Source organism: Ambystoma mexicanum, chromosome 10 (genome assembly GCF_040938575.1).
Source record: "Ambystoma mexicanum isolate Mex_15411 chromosome 10, UKY_AmexF1_1, whole genome shotgun sequence".
Lineage (NCBI taxonomy): Eukaryota > Metazoa > Chordata > Amphibia > Caudata > Ambystomatidae > Ambystoma > Ambystoma mexicanum.
Window position 1 is genome coordinate 767,620,262 of NC_090932.1, and position 16,695 is coordinate 767,636,956.

The 16,695-nt window shown below is 42.2% G+C and overlaps 1 protein-coding gene across 4 annotated transcripts in view; it reads right to left on the reverse strand.

The window, feature by feature from the left end:
* MME (membrane metalloendopeptidase) overlaps positions 1 to 16,695 on the reverse strand; it is a 589,667-nt gene that overhangs the window by 151,434 nt on the left and 421,538 nt on the right. For all 4 annotated transcript variants that reach the window (XM_069618415.1, XM_069618414.1, XM_069618413.1 and 1 more), the window contains exon 15: positions 549 to 626. In XM_069618415.1, the coding sequence (XP_069474516.1) occupies positions 549 to 626 (78 nt within the window). The remainder of the gene's footprint in view (positions 1 to 548; positions 627 to 16,695) is intronic.

The window sequence follows — 16,695 nt, forward strand, 5'->3', positions numbered from 1 at the left end:
ACCACTGTTTGGATGATGTGGTCAGTAATGAGCATTCCTTGTACATTTCAGGAAATAGTAGACTACTAACAAGACAAAGTATCACATGTCTAAGCTTATGGCATGCCTTTATAAGCGTTTGGATGTATTCCAATAAGTGTGCATACAGGTTTGGAGGCTCTGTGGACAGTGAGCAGCATTGACATGTACTGCACATGCCCTGTGTAGATCATACAATGCATTAGCTTAACGTTTCTGGAAATAACTTGAAGCAATCACACGCAATCAAATGTGTTGAAACAATCTTATTAATTTAAAATTAAAATAATGCCTTGGCATCGTTCCTTGATTGCATTTAGTGAGCATACAGGAAAGTGGAAAGTTTGGTGTGCGGGAGCCGCAGGCAGCATTTGTTTGCTTCATATTCTTAAAATCAAAGAACTCTAAGCTTTGCCAATGGAGAGAATCCGGTGGATGTGCTTGACCAGAACAAGCAATTGGAGAGGGCTTTGTAACATTATAGCCGAATGACTGCAACATTGTTCACCTCGCTGCACGATGGCACTTACGTCCTTGTATTCATTGTTCAGTTTGGTATCATTGGCGATGTCAGCTGGGTAGCCAATCCTCTCAGCAATTGCTGTAGCCTGGGAAAAAAGTGCATGCTTATTTGAAGGACTGCCTATTTGCAAGTTGAACAATAAGCACACTGTACAGTTGCAGGAATGACATTATATGACTGGCATAACTTATTTGTGTTTGGCAGAAAACAGGACATTCATATTTCTATTACAGAATCATTTTCAGACGACTGAGTTCTCCTTGTCCTAAATCATTGCCGGAAATGGAAGTTATTTACTGTTGGAGCACACAAGTTTGGAGGAGCTTAATGGGAGAGAATGTGTTCTCACCCACCCCATAAAATATTGCCTCTAAGAAAATGAATCATGGACACTTGGAACATAACCGAAGAGAGTACTTTTTCCTATAATGTTGCTGGCTAAGGATACAAGTTGTACAGCTTCTAAACCTAAAAAGCTGCACTAAAATACTTTGTGGGGAGGCAGATGAATATGAATGTTTTGTTGGGAGGCAGATTAATATGTCATCCATAACTTCTGCCCCTCCCCCAGCCCAATACTGCACAGTGAGAAACATTACTAACTTAAACAATTGTGCCACCTTTATCACAGGCAGGTAGAGCAGGATATGGAGACAACCTAAGCTGAAAATGGCAAAAGTAGTTAAACTAACATAATAACAATACATGTGCATGCATTACACACACAGCAAATGTGCACTTAACACGAGGAACACGTACATTAGGTAATATATGCATTTACACATGAAGAATACCAACATAGCATCCGCTAGACATGAAGACCACTAACATAACCGATGTACAAGCTGAATGCAACATGAAAGACATGTGAATACTGATTGCTAACATAGAAAACTAGACATTAATGGGGCAGCCATCTTCTCCAAAATATCGCACAGCACCCTGAGTGGGAGCCTAGTGCTTTTTGCTGTTGAACTGCTTGAAGACATGTTTCAAGAACTGTTCAACATATTTGAACCACCGGGACCGTTTGGTGCTTCCTTTTGCACTCTTGCAATCTTCTAAATGCTTGCACTGTCCCATTCCAGGGGCTCTAGACAAGATGAGTACTTTTCTAATGCTCCCAAATATGGGGGAGGGAGACTACAATGGCAGGAGCCTTCAACACAGTGTGGCCCTGGTTACCGCTGGCAGAGAGACATGACTTGCTCCAGCAGCAGGTCATTTTTCAGGTTGCTGTGAGTCCACTCCAGGGACTCAAATACAAGAAGTGCCCTTGTTCTTGGGGTCCTAAACACAGAGGAGGCTGGTACCCAACTGCAGGGGTCCTTAATCATTGTGAGGTCCTGGGTAGCACTGTATCTGTCAGAGAGGCAAGTCTTGTTCCAGCAGAAAGTTCACCCCCATGGTCCCTGGGGATAGTTAGGGGACAGAGCTGTTATTTGCCTTAGAACACTTGACTTCACCTCAAAGCAGGTGGCCTTACTTTCCCAGTAGGGTCCAAACAAAATCTTCTTCAAGGGTTGGAGGCCAAAAGATGATTCAAAGAACTGGTGGGAAAACCCTTCTTTTAAAGGTAAAGGTCTGTAGGTGATTGGACTATGGCTAGCCTGCCTTAGTGGTCAAATCCCTGTTCTTTAAAGAAGTAGACTTTACTCTTCTGATATCACCAACAGAGTTCTTTGCTCCAGAAGAGGAAGAGGGGATAGGAAAGAGAGTGTGGCAGACAGAAACACAATGGTGGAAGTCTTCCTCCACTGTGCTGAGCTCTCCTGTCTACTCTAAGCCTGCCCCTTCCCGTCTCAACAAACGTCTTTAGAAATGCGGAACACTGGTGTGAGGCTACTGCCTTTGAATGGGTGTGGTCCTTTGATGCCTGTGCTGGCCCATGGCTGCTGACTGCTGTGCGGCGGTCCCTGGCTGAGGGTGTTACCTGCCATCACAAAGATAATAAAGAAGAGGCATGCCCATTTAGATTCCCATCCTGTCATTTGTCAGGCTCGGCCAGAATACACATCTACTTCCACAGCTGAGCTCGGCTCACAGAAGCTGACACATATGTGATATCGAATTGGATGTGACAGCAACGTTCTTAAATAGTGCCTTGCTTCATGCCTTAACCCAGGTCTTTAGAGTTTACACTGCCACCAGCTTGGGCTACATATAATCATCATAGTTTTGGTACATGGGTGCATATCTTAAATGCAGCCCCTGTGCTGCAGAGACTTGACTGACACTGCAGCTTGTAAATGGGCAGCTGTGACTTCTGAACCTGCACTGTGCCAGTGGTAGAACAAGTGCTCCAAATCAGGATACTGATGCAACAGGAAACAGATACACACTATGCGTATGGTATGCAGCTGATCAGCAGATCAACATTTTAGAGATGGAATTTCCCACATCACTGTATTATTTAATAAAAATATAAGAGCCATGGCTTTCCCACCCTTGCCAGATGGTAATATGTCACACCACCACATTACAGGTTGTCTAAAGGCCAGGCTACTTCCATCTTAATTACGTTAAAGAGAATGGAGAAATTCACAAGATGGCTATTATTCAGTTTCCCCAATAGTCCTGGCTATATTCCAAAAAAGGCATTTTAAGGTATGATAAACAGTTTCATAGACATTTAGATTAAAAGGGGGTATAATCTGGGTCCTAGTGAAGGTATTGGCACAGGGAACACCCAATAGTTATCTTCTAAACTGGCAAGTATTTAGAACCTTTTGGAGTGGGATACATCAAGCTATTTGATCTGATCTATAGCAGCTGGTCTTTGGTATGTAGAGGAAATCAAGAACTTGGATTTCCAATCCCCTATTCTTTGAGCAAATATCTGGTCAGTATTTAATGCCTAACATGCTCAGGGTATATATATTAATATATATATTAGTCATATTTGTCTTAGGAAATCATTGAAGTTCCACAAATAAGAGGTTGATGCTCTGGGGACCAATGAGTGATTGTGAAATCACAGAACAATGTCATCACCTTTATCTACCTTCATACCGAGGGACACCCAGTCTGGGTCCATGCTCACTGTAAAATCTCTTTAACCAACAGTTAGATTTCATTAAGATCAGATGTGTAAGTTAATTGTTCTAGAAGTGTATCTCAGGGACTTATGTTAACGAATGACTGACTGGATTGTTTCAGAAGGCAAGTGTGGTGAGTGGGTCCTTATTTCTTTTGTACGGTGGCAGTAGCCCTTTGTTTCTGGTAATTGTCATTTTAGTTCTCTGTAGTTTTGGTTTGTTCATATTTTTCCACCGCTCTGATGATGTGTTGCCTGTTCACCCTATTGAGGAGCAATGTTTAGTGGGGCTGAGGTAGCTGTTGCCACCTCCCTTTCCAGTCTGCTGTAACGGTAGCTTTAGTTTTGAATCTGGAGTTCATAAAACTAATCTTATGCTGGGTGTCCATGCTGGTTCAGATGTTTGGGACACCTCTGACACACAATGGAACTTGTCTGATTCCACTTTACTTGTACCCAGTGCATTCACTCTTCCAACTAAATCTACCACCACTCATTGTATGATGTTGCTATTTCCTGATCTGCAGTGGATAATTTCAGTGATCTTTGACCTTCTGCCACTGAGAAAGTAGAAGGAACTGAAAGCACAACTTCCTTTGTAGAACTCTGTAAATGTTCATCATTGGTGTGCAATACCCATGCATTTACTTACACAGTGCATATCCTCCAGGGAAACTTGTGATGAATCTGTGAAGCATGATGTTATCTTTATTTAATCATTTGAAATGTTTGCATCCCCAGTGCAAACAGCAAGTGCTGCTACGAATGTGAAAAAAAACAAAAACAACACCTCTGGTTAATTTGGCTATGGCTGATATGTTGTTCAAATGTGTTGCTCACTCATTGGCTGGTGATCATCCACCTCCCGGAATATATCATATTTCTTCCCACTGAAGTCAGCAAGCATGACTCTCCAACAAGCCGCCTTCAGAAATACACAGCTCATCCTACTTCTCCTTACAAGTGTCACTCAATGGAACATTCCTCATCCACTCACTTAAAGAGATGGACACTGACTGGGGCATGACACACCTCCCCAACTCTCTGATACTTCCTTCCACCATAACCACAGACACATGACTCTCTCACAAATTCCTACGAGGGATTAGTTGCTCCTCCTGATTCTCCTCTCAGATGTCACTTGATGCCACATATCTTGTCCACTCACTTCAAGAGATGTATCACCCAATTCCCTGATTCTGCTTCCTCCCCCCAAAATCATGCAACTGCGACTCCCCCAAAAGCAACCTTATCATTTCCACCTGCTCTGCCTTAGTGTGAGGCGCAAGCTGGTCACACTGTTTTATACTTGTGGCTTTTTTCTTCAGCAACAACCTCCTATACCAGATGAAAGGAGAAAGGTGCCTGTAGGTGCTTGGACGGTGCCCGAATGATAATACTGTACTCTTTAAAAATGATTAAAAAGGCTTCAATCAACAAGAGAGTTCCTCACAGTCATCCAGTCAAGGGTATTACTTACTTACTAGCCACTGAAGATTAGGGGACATGGCCAGACCTATTCAAGGGTCCATGACAATATGTGCAACCGGATCAAACATTGGACTAAGAGCATAACTGAGAAATGGCCTGAACCAAGTAAGACAAACTGAAAACGATACTGGGATGCTAACGCAGATTGATAGTTTAGGATTTACTGTGTTACAATCGTGTTCTCTTGTAACGCAAGGCTTCCCCAGGAATGTATGACACGTTCCTTGAGGACATCGTGACTATTCGTTAAGGAACTGAAAACCATTCCAATGAATGATAGCATTGTTCTGCAATTGCCTTTCTCTGCAAACCGTCCAAATAGATATATTAGCCGGCTAAATCCCATGTAACGTCAATATCCAGAATTGTGAAAGGGGGCGTCAAAGGGGCGTTTTTTCTACATTAATGTCATAAGCAATTTTCTCCTCCACTCACACATCTATGCTCGACAGTCATAGGACTTCAATCAGTACTACAGAATAGAACCTCTGAGAGCATGCTCAAGTTTCAATTCACAAACATTTTTAGTAGCTCATTCTTGAACTAATAGGAAAAGTGAAATGCAGGAATGTTTGCCAGTCTTACCATTTACAGTGTCTCGCAATGAGGTACTGTACTGCAGAATAAAAGGCCCTTTAGTTTCTAAGCAGAGGGAGTCTTCCACAATAGTTCAACCAATAATTCCTAAAATGTATTGTGCTACACACGTTCTTAAAATGAAAAAAAATGCTGTGTATTTGGGTCTCCGGAAAGACTCAGGGCCTCATTACACGGATGGCGGAAAACCATGGCGGAAAGGGGAATTACCGCCCCATTCCAAGGTTGGCGGGGCGGTAATTCCTCCTTCCACCATTGCCCTTCCCCATTCCCATTTTGCCCCATAGGGCATAATGGGAATGGGGAAGGCGCTAATTATGGTACCGCAAATTGCGGTACCGTAATTAGCTCCCTGGGTCCCTTTGCGGGTTGGTTTTTAACGCCTGCAAAAAGCAGGCGTTAAATTCCTCAACCCGTAAAGGGACCTCGTAGTAAGGCGTTAAGGATTTACCGGTACCGGTAAATTACCGGTACCGGTAAATCCTTACCACCATCCGTGTAATGAGGCCCTCAGACTTCATTTCCATGGCATGTCTTTTCATTGACAGCCCATCAAAGGCATTACTTTTCATTAGTGCCTTTGCCTAGTGAATAATGAAATCACAAAACCATAATCAGATCGGACAAAGAGTAGGAGAAGTAGAAAGGAGTTTAAAAAACTCAATAAAAGATTAAAAGGTACAGACATAAAGACACTTGCTGAAAAAGTGCAGTGGAAATTACATTGGACTATTCATTTCAGCAATATATGTATGTAGGAAAGTACCTCTTAAGGTACAGACATTATAACTTGACAGATAATTACATTTAAATGTCTGTCCTTTGAAGAAGTGTCCTGCACAAGAATGGTTTATTCATCCGGGCAAAGACATGCCATCTAAGGAGAGATTTCCTCTGCCCAGCATAAATATATTCACTCAGATGAAAAAGGACAATATAAATCACTTTAACTAATGTTTCTGAAACTTGTATATTTCATTTTGTTATTCGGTCAAGGAGCACATAAATAATCAAATGCTGGGTTATTTTTAAAGAACTGGTAATTGTACTGGGGAGGACCACATTTGTTTTCACTTCAGTCCAAAAGGTCCCCTCATGTAATATTCCACTGGTCCGCCAAGTAGTGGAAAAGAGGATGATACAGGTGAAACTGCCTGTTATACTTTACTTTTCAAATATTTGTTTGTAAAAGTTGAAATGACTCCCTCAATAAACAAATGGGGGAGGTGTTTTATAATGGATTCCAATAGAATCTGCCTGCATTTACTGGGTGTAAATGTCATGCAGATTCAGTATGAATCCATTGTTTTACCATCAGCATGAAAATACATACTGGCGTTAAACCATATGTTGTTTGAGGTAGAGTAGTCAAGCATAGAGGGCACGGTTTGTCTCTTCAGTACCCCACTGGACCTCAAAATATTACACATTTTCGAAAATATCATTAGGGATAAGGGAACACATATACACCTGTCTTAACACATTCTTTAACATTCTGGCATGGCAAATTCTGTACAGCTATTCTGTGCTGAAAAAGACTGAAACCACACACCTCGCTGAAGAAAATAGCTGGCAGGTCAAACAAGAAATATGTTTTGAGTCGTCTTTTAAACTTAATTTAGTCTTATACAGTTTCTAGGTATAGAGGTAGGCCAATCCACAAGGAATCCATCTATGTTTCAAATCGAATACCTCCTAGTGTAGATCTCTGAAATTGTATAAATTGTGTAGAAGAGCAGCCAATGCATCTGCAGGAAGTCCTGCCCCCATCCTGCCTATATGCTGGAAGCCAGAAATCGTGCCATGCATCACACCAGTATGTGTGCCTATTCCGCAAAGAGTCTTTGAGAAAAGGTATCCACCATGAAAACGCTATCTGATGAAAGAATGAGAAGCAGGTGACGTCACAGGGGATGAGTGTGATACACTGAGAAGAGTGGCTGAAGAAGAAGATTTATAGATCTATGGAATCTGATGATAAATGAAGGAATCAAGTAAACTTTCACATGCAAAGTAGCGATTACATGTGTGAAGAGCACTGCAGAAAATGCAAGCCGTTTAATAACTGTACAGATGCAGCAACGCAAGTAGACTAAGTAATCATAGAAGATGGCTATACGTAGTGAATAGACTGCAGGCGGTGCCGCCATTATACAAAATCTGGACATCAGTGTCAAATATGTATTAAGCTCAGACCCACGGAGAAAGAAGGATCAAAGCTGTGTTGCAGCAAAAAAGCAGGTGGAATCGAGGAAAGACCGAGAAGAGCTGTCTGGCCTGGTGTCAAAGGCTGGAGCAGACAAGAACTGGTTATATATCCTTGAAGAACAGTGAACGTGAGATGCTGAATCATCTCTTGTTAAGGTGCAAAGAAAGAACACTATGACTGCCAAATTCTATTCGTTTAACACAATTAAGTGCTAGAAAAGGAGCCGAATTGCGGTCTCCTGTCACATGGGCTATGGATAGAAATAGAAGGTGGGCATGCAGCTCTCGACTTGAGATAGCATATGCTCACACTCCCTTATATTCCCAGGAGTGAGGATACTTTGCAATGCCAAGTTCAAATGCAATCTCCATGGCAGAAGGCATGGACGATGAGAGATGTTGGGCTGATTGGGTGGGGAAACATGGTGAAAGTCCACCCACTGACACCTGGGGTACCAGCTTACGTGCTGCTAGCGTGCCGAATGTTCCAAAAGGGCACGAGCATGCCAACCAATGGTAGAAGGCTATATAACGAAGAGCCTTATAGTTTGATAGCCAATGGTGTACAGTGTGTCAAGAAATGGTTGAAGATGACGTGCACTAGGGGTGGGCATAAGTTGTCCACCTGACTGTAGCGACCCAATCACAACCCGATCCCTTATAGAAAGTATACTTAGATGATTCCTTTAAGCCAACCACAAAACCCTATAGGTTTTTCTTGTTTTCCACATAGTATTACGTCACGTATGATGAGTTTTTACTATATAAATGACATTTTTTATTCAATGCTTCAAGTAAGAACAATTAAGCTGTGCGACGTCCGTTGATGTCTGTTGTAACTCCCTGTTTTAGACAGCATTTAAAAGACTTTGCCTTCTTCCTAAGTTGTTTTATTTGGTGTAAGAGTTACTCTGCATCCCAACGACTGCACAATATGTTACCTATTTAAGGGCCATAAGTCAACACTCGCTAGCAGTGGTAGGATGGTTACACCCATCGACTAAGTAACTCCAGTATTTCGGACAGTCAGACATCCTCTGCCATCTAGCCGGAAGATTGCAGGGTTTCCTGTAGAGAGCGGCCAAACCGAAATCTTGCAAGATGTATCGAGATGGTGGGCAGGGTCCCTCTTTGACAAAATCCCTACCTGGTTTTGACAGGTGCTTTGCGGACCGAAGGCGAAAGTGGTCAGTTGGAGGAGGAGACAATACCAAAGGCCTCGAGCCAACAAAGAAAATGGTGAGTAGACAAACTAAGGGAACAGGGTTGTCGTAATTTTAAAAAAGTAATGAAAGTAACGAAAGTAACAGGAGTAATGGGAAATATTGTGTGAATAGAGAGTGATATAGGGCCTGAGAATCCTAATGCAAGAGGGTTTAGAAGAGGTCATCTTACACCCCAGTGGGTGTCCTTAGGCTAGGAAGACAAGCTAAACTCTGTGATCAGAGTATTAATTGAGAGGTGAGAGGAAAAAAGGGTGATCACTGAGATTTTTATGTGCAAAGTCGACCAGTCTGTATGTTTATGTATTTTGTTGAATCAAGGTGTTAAATAGCGATATGAACAGTTGTGAAAAAATTGAGATAAAGTCAAGAAGTTCTACTATCAATCTAGGCAAGTGGTTGATACCAATCCAGAGGTAGACAGAGAATATTGGAGAAATGGAGGTTTTCAGCAGTGATCGCTGGAGCGTGCTTATATTTGTTGTTTTTTGGTAAAAGTATTTTATAAAGTCTGGTAAGTATTGACAGTTAATTGAGACTCGTCACAATGGGAGACATTACTCTGATGTAGTGTATGTAAGACATTGCCAAAACACATGCCCAAGCTCAAACAGCATAGTGTGGAATGGGTGAAAGGCACAGCAGATAAGATGTTTATGCCATGGCTGTAAGGGGGATCATTGCCAATAGCAGTACTGCAACACATGGCCACATACCTGCATGCTGTGTACGTGGGGAAGAAATTGGAGAAAAGGTTAGATATTTTAGAGCTTTGGAAAATGTACCAGGAAGAGAGGGAAGATCCGCCAACCGAAGAATGGATGCTTAACCAGTGTAAGGAGGAAGGTGTTGAGCCCTCAGCTCCATTACCTCGCCTGAAGTAAAAGACGCTGATATGATATCCTTTAAAAGAACTGAAAGCAGCAACGGGTTATAGTAATCCAATATACAAACCGCCTGCTTATATCAGTGACGATAGTCCAGAGGAGAGTAAGAGAAAAGAGGAAATCTTTAAGATCATACAAAACAAGGAAGAGAAAAGTGAGCAATTGAATGTATCGACAGAAATGGAATGAGAGATTAAGAGATGGAAAAGAGAAAAGGATAAAGATGACAAGGTGGCGCTTGTACACAATGAATGGATGGGAGGGCAGATATTACTCAAGCTAGATGGAAAAAGCATTGAGGAAGTGAGGCAAAGAGAAGATCAAGACGAACACGATAGAAAAGACAGGGAACGAGAAAAAAGATTGAAGGAAGAACATACGAGAAAGGGCAAGGAGCGACAAGAACAGATCTATCAGGAGGAGGAGTAGGAGAAAAAACCAGAACTGGCAGAGAGCAAACAATGTATGACAATAGGCAGAGAGAAATAGAAGATAGGGACAGACGAGAAAGGAAGAGAGAAGAGGAGTAAGCACAGAATTGAAGGGACAAAAGAATACAGAGACGAAGGTAAGAGGAAGAAAGGAGAGCAAAAGCAAGGAGAGAAGAACGAAGGCAAGAGGAGGAGAGAACTGGAAGGGAGGCAAGAAAGCAAAGAGAATTAGATGAAGAGTAAGAACATAAGAGGAGACAACAGGAGCCTGATATTAACCTCATGCAAAAGGAGTTAATGGAGCCAAGTCCAGCAATAAGAATGGAAGAGTTCCTTCCATTAAAGGGAGCAACGTTAGGGGCATCTATAGTAGCAATAGATGAAAAGAACTTTGATATAGGAAGTATCAGAGACAGGATTGATAAGACCTATCAAGAATTAAAGGAAAGTAACAAATCGGGAAACCGCGAGAAGAGAGGCCAATCCTTAGTAGTTCAATTACGAGACAAAGGAGAAAATCCATTCAGCCTGAAACACAGAGCCTTATCCTTAAGCAGACTAAACTTAGATAAGCGTGAAGGGGACAAGAGTCACACTAGTTTGGGACTAGACATGTCGGATGAGGAGAGAGAATCCTTCTGTGGGGAAGAAGGGGGAGACGCATATGCCTCCGAAGAAAGCCTACAGACGGACAAGGAAGTAAGATGGTCCGATCTAGAACAACCTAGGATAGGATGCCAGATCCTGGAGTGTACCCAGAGCATTCCAGAGGATGATCGTATAGTGAGAAAGGAGAATCACCACCATATATTAGCAGGTTAAGGTCGCTACTTGTCTTGGGAGGATAGCCCAGGGGCAACGTGCTCACCTTGGAAGCATAGACACAGAGCAACAGGGGTTCGATCCCAAGGTCCGTGCTTAGAAACCTCTTGGTATTAAGCGCGTTATAAATACCATAGCATATCATCATACCAGCAAGGAGACAGTCAGGGACCATTGTCCCTGCCATAGACAGACAGCCGATGAGAGCCGATTGTGGGTTAGGGTTCACGCAATTTTCCTTATTGGAAAAAGGGGGAGTAAGACCGCAGTATATTCCATGGCCACAGATTGATAAGGATAATTTAAGATGCAAACTCCAGAGTTTGACATCAGGTGCTGGAAAAAGGATTTATGAATTGGAAAAAATGACAGGAGGAAATATGTTAGCCATAGGAGACATTAAGGGCCTCTCAGCAGCCATTTTTGTGGAAAGAGCTGATGACATTTGTAGGAGAGCAGGCTATTCAAGTGTGACAACACAGAACACAGCACATGATGGAGCACCATTTAATAATTGCAGAACAGATGTTTGGAGGGCTCTCAGGGTACAGTATGCTGAAACAGCAGATAAGGGTGCAATGAGGACATGTAAGATGAAAGAAGATGAAGACCCATTGCTTACATTCAGGACATTCACAAGCACTGGACTCCTGAAATGAGGGAACCGTAGCATTATTTTACTACATTTTATGTCAGGGGTTGCCCAAGCAAGTACAGAGGCAAATGATAGGATATGATATGATATGATATGACATTTATAATGCGCCTATACACAAGTGTTTCAAGGCGCAACACAAGTGTTTCAAAGCGAGAGAGAAGAAGCAAGTGGGGATGGAAGCGAATAGAGGAAGGGTTGGATTCTAAAGCAATCAAGGTGGGTTTAAAAATGCATATAATGAGAATCAGAATACGTAAGAAGGATTCAACCTATGGGACTAGTCTGGCGGCCTCCTCCTGTATGTTGGACTTGTGGGATGCCAGGGCACATTGCACGCGTATGTGGGAGCCAAGGGAATGTACAGAATGGCCAATTCTCAAGAGGGAGGACTGCTTATCCTCCACCATATAGCTCACAAACTAGGAAGGGTTTACCCAAGATCAGATTGTGTATCAGACTCAGGCGCTGTGAATGCAACAGACGCAGCAATCACAGCAAGTGCAATTGAATCCATTTTAAGGGCAGCCACAACACGCTCCCATGCAGACACAACAGTATGCAAACACGGGACAATTACTGACACCTAGAATAGGAGGTGCCACTGTAGTGAGAGGGAATCCTTACACAGGTACAGGGGTATGCATATATCCACAATAGGACAGCTCAAAGGGTGACTAGATGTGTTCAATACTATCAGTGACACCAGACCCCCAAGAGGAACCAAGTGTTGATGTGACGATAGGAGGTAAATCTTTTTTCTTTTTTAGTAGACACTGGGGCTACTCGTTCAATTAATACGAGGGGGAAAATATCCAATGTCGGGAATTGCCATGAATCCTTAAGGGTTTTCTGGACCTATGAGTCGAGTTCCTTTTACTGATGAATTACCAGTCTCTATAGGAGAGTGTGACATGTCTGTTCCATTATTGTATTCACGACAGACACCAGTTAACATTTTGATCTGATAACAAAACTTAACATGACGATTTCTTTTACTGCCGAAGGGATAGTGTGTTCCACTCCCGGAATACACCACATGAATTTGGTTGAATTTATACTGGCATTCACAGGACAAGTGGCTCTGCGAGGTGTACCAGTAGAGCCAAAGGTTTTTCTTAGTGGGATGAGCATTCTATTGACATGGCTACCTGGCTTAGTGGGAAAGACTATGAGGATACCTGATGAATTCTTGTTTGGAGCTCAGATACCTATGGACGAAGAGGGGGGACAGACCTTCCCTCTAGAATTAGAAGCAACCATAGTACGAAGGGAAATGGCGATGTTTGAAGGAATGGATGATGAGGGTAGACCATAGAGAACAGTATTAGCTATTGAAGAAGGTTGCAGGTTGACTGACATTACTTATGATGACATGTTTAGAGACGACCCCACAGGTGATAAAGAAGAGCTCTTTATGAGCATCACATACTGGATAAAAATAGAGAAGAGGGAAATCCCACAGCGAATGGCAATAATGTGGCAGTGTCCAGCACTTTTTAACAAAGATTTGGCGAAGGTGCCCAGAGTCCTATGGACCACAGGCACTTATTATGTAGGGCTATTGAAGGGAATAGGAGAGGTCAAAATAAAGCTGAATGCAGGGGCAATATTACCTCTAGCAAAACAGTACCCTGTGTCCTGAGAGGCCGATCAGGGTATATTCAAGACTCAGCACTGATGAAACAGGGTATTCTGGTGCCATCAAAATCATTGTGCAATACTGCGGTGTATCCTTTGAAAAATTAAAAGGGAGGGTAATGTAGATCCATGCAGGACATGAGACCAATTAACCAGATTGTAGAGGCAGAGTTTCCTTTAGTTCCTAACCCGGTGACAAAACTATGCAGTATACCAGTGGAAGCACGATATTTCACGGTGATTGATTTAAAGAATGCGTTTTTCTAAATCCCGTTGCACAAGGACTCACAAGACTTGACTTCATTTACGTTCCGCCAGACTCGTCTGAAACACACTATGCTGCCCCAAGGGTACTGTGAGTCTCCATCAATCTTTAACAGAGTCCTAAAGATGGATTTAGGGAATATTGATTTGAAAAGCGCTGTTATACAGTACGTAGATGAAATTTTAATTTGTAGCACCACAGAAGACGAGTGCAGACAGGACTCGATTCGGTTGATAACTATTCTAGCAGACAAGGGATACAAAGTAGACAAAGAGAAGCTACAGTATTGTCAAGAAGAGGTGTTATACATAGGGCAGTTGATTTCATATGAGGGAAAGAAAAGGTGACAGCTGAAAGGGCTGAAGCAATTATGAAAATGGCCAAACTGCATAAAGTGAAACAGATGCAAAAATGTTTGGGGCTATGCAATTATGTTAGAGCCTGGGCGTTTGATTACAGTTCATACACAAGACCCATTTTGCAGGCTTTAAAGAAAGCACAAGTGAATGGTGTTACAATAGAGTGGACTGAGAAAAAGCAGGAAGTATTTGAGGAGTTGAAGAAGGCCATTTGCACAGCTCCTGTTTTGGTAATCTGCAATTATGCTGAGGAGTTTTTCTTATTTTGGTACACGAATGGGACAGTAATGACAGCAGTGCTTACACATAGGACTACATCAGGATACAAACCTCTAGCGTATTACAGTGGGATTTTAGATCCAGTTATGAAAGGACACTTTCCTTGCGAACAGACATTGGCAGCCGCCATGTTCGCAATTGAGAAATCTGCAAGTATAGTAATGGGCTGCTCTATGACTCTTTTTGTGGAACATGCTTTGTTTGCCATTTTAGAGAAACCCAAGGGTACGTTGACATCCCAGAGAGCTTCTGCTTATGAAGTAATAATTTTGAATCCAATGATCAGAATTGTCACAAAATAGTGAATCCAGCCACGTTTGTAGCTGAGTCAGTGGAAGAGAGTGATCATGTGCATGATTCTGAAAACTATGTTGAATTTTATGATGATATACCTTGTATAAAAGAGAATGCTTTATAGTGAACTGTATTGTGTGTCAGAAGTTTACTGCTGGGCAAGCACTGAGAACCATTAGAGGAATTATTCCTTGACTGAATGGTCCTTTTCAGCATTTACATATTGATGTTGATATGTTGCAGGTGTGTAATGGATACTGATATCTGATAGTGGTGGTATTTCCCTTATCCAGGTGGATCAAAACAGGTCAGTGTACGCACTTTGATTCCACTTGCACAGCAATGTTTTTTCCAAGATCGGGTGTGTGTGAAGTGCTGAGATCTGATAATGGGCTACATTTTGGCAATGAAATGTTTGAACAGATAGCACTATTGTTGAACATTAAGCACAAGTTTTCTTCTGCTTATAACCCGCAAGCGAACAGGATATGTGAGAGACTCAAGGCCTCCTTAAGGAAAGGATTGCCAAGCTCCACCTACCGTTGAAGAAGGGATGACTATATTGCTTGCCCTTAGCTGTATATGCCCTAAGGAATCCGCCTGGGTGGGACCACCACCTCACACCCCAGAAATGAGTAGCAGGCAGAGGGATGAGAATGCCTTTCATCGAGGAGTAGAAGTGATGACCACAGTAATGTGAAACTGCTAGGTGATCAGCTGCATAAGTATTTAACGTATGACCTCTAGCATCTTTCTCATTTCAGATCAACTCAAGTGTCTGGGGTTCAGACTCAGAACACAGATGAAAACCTTTCAGCAACCAGATCTTCTCAATTACTATCAGCACCTAGACTATTTTTTGGTGATATTGTGCTTATCAGAAACTTTACTAGGAATTGGCACGGGCCAGATGTAATGGCTTCTTTTGCATTGAAAATGAAACTCCCTCAGCAGTGAAAGTCCAAGGCAGACGAGCATGGCTTCATTTAAACGATGTGAAGCTATACACCGGCGGGACCGCACCACCCCCAACTGTCGATCCAGAAGCAAAACAAGAAGAATTTCAGCGTGTACAGACTCGATCGATGACAAAGAAGAAGGACAGTAAAGCGACCAGCTGTTGATAAATGCACATTTGTATTTGGACTGTGACTCTCCTTGGACACTCCTTATAGATATATTAGCAGGTGTGCATGCCGTGGCCAGAGTCACAGGAATCCTTTGCAAATTGAACTTTAGAAAGCTATTGATGTGTCACAATTATGCCTAATCTTGAATTTGAAGTTGACAATTGGAAACAAGAGCAGTACCCGGTTAGTTTCTCACTGAGTATCTATTTGGTTCGCTCTATGGTATTAACAAACCGAGGTACCCACAGACTTTTACTTGCTGTTTTTATATTTATCCTTCAAGCTTATCCTGCTCTTGTCAGTAGATATTTTGATATTCACACTTTTTTACAGTATCCTAAGAATGGCCCTGTAACCAGAAGGCTGCTTGTATCAATAATAGAAGAAATGCTGCAGTTACCAGATTTGTTGCAGTTGCCGGAGTAAAAGTGTTTTTTCCTTAAAGTAAAAATGAGGAATGCTGCAGCTGGCACGATTTTGGGGAATGAGCAAGCCAAACCAATTCCAGAAGGCCACAAATGGTGTGGGTTAATATTCTGGTGTATAATATGTGCATTTTCAATTTCTATCTTTGTTTTACTGTTTCTTTTGGTTCATACTCTCTATTTCATTGGTCCAGATAAGACAGATGTCACTTTGATTCTCCTCACTCTAGGAACTATTATAGATTTGCCCATTACTGATGAGCCAAAAACCCGTTGTGTTGTATTTGCCATTGTAAAGTTGCTTTAGAGTTCTTTCCATGGGCTGCAACCATTCTGTTAAAGAGACAAAGGAGGAGTGTAGAGGAAGATCATGATGGGATAACCACTTACACAGATAATACAGCACTGCT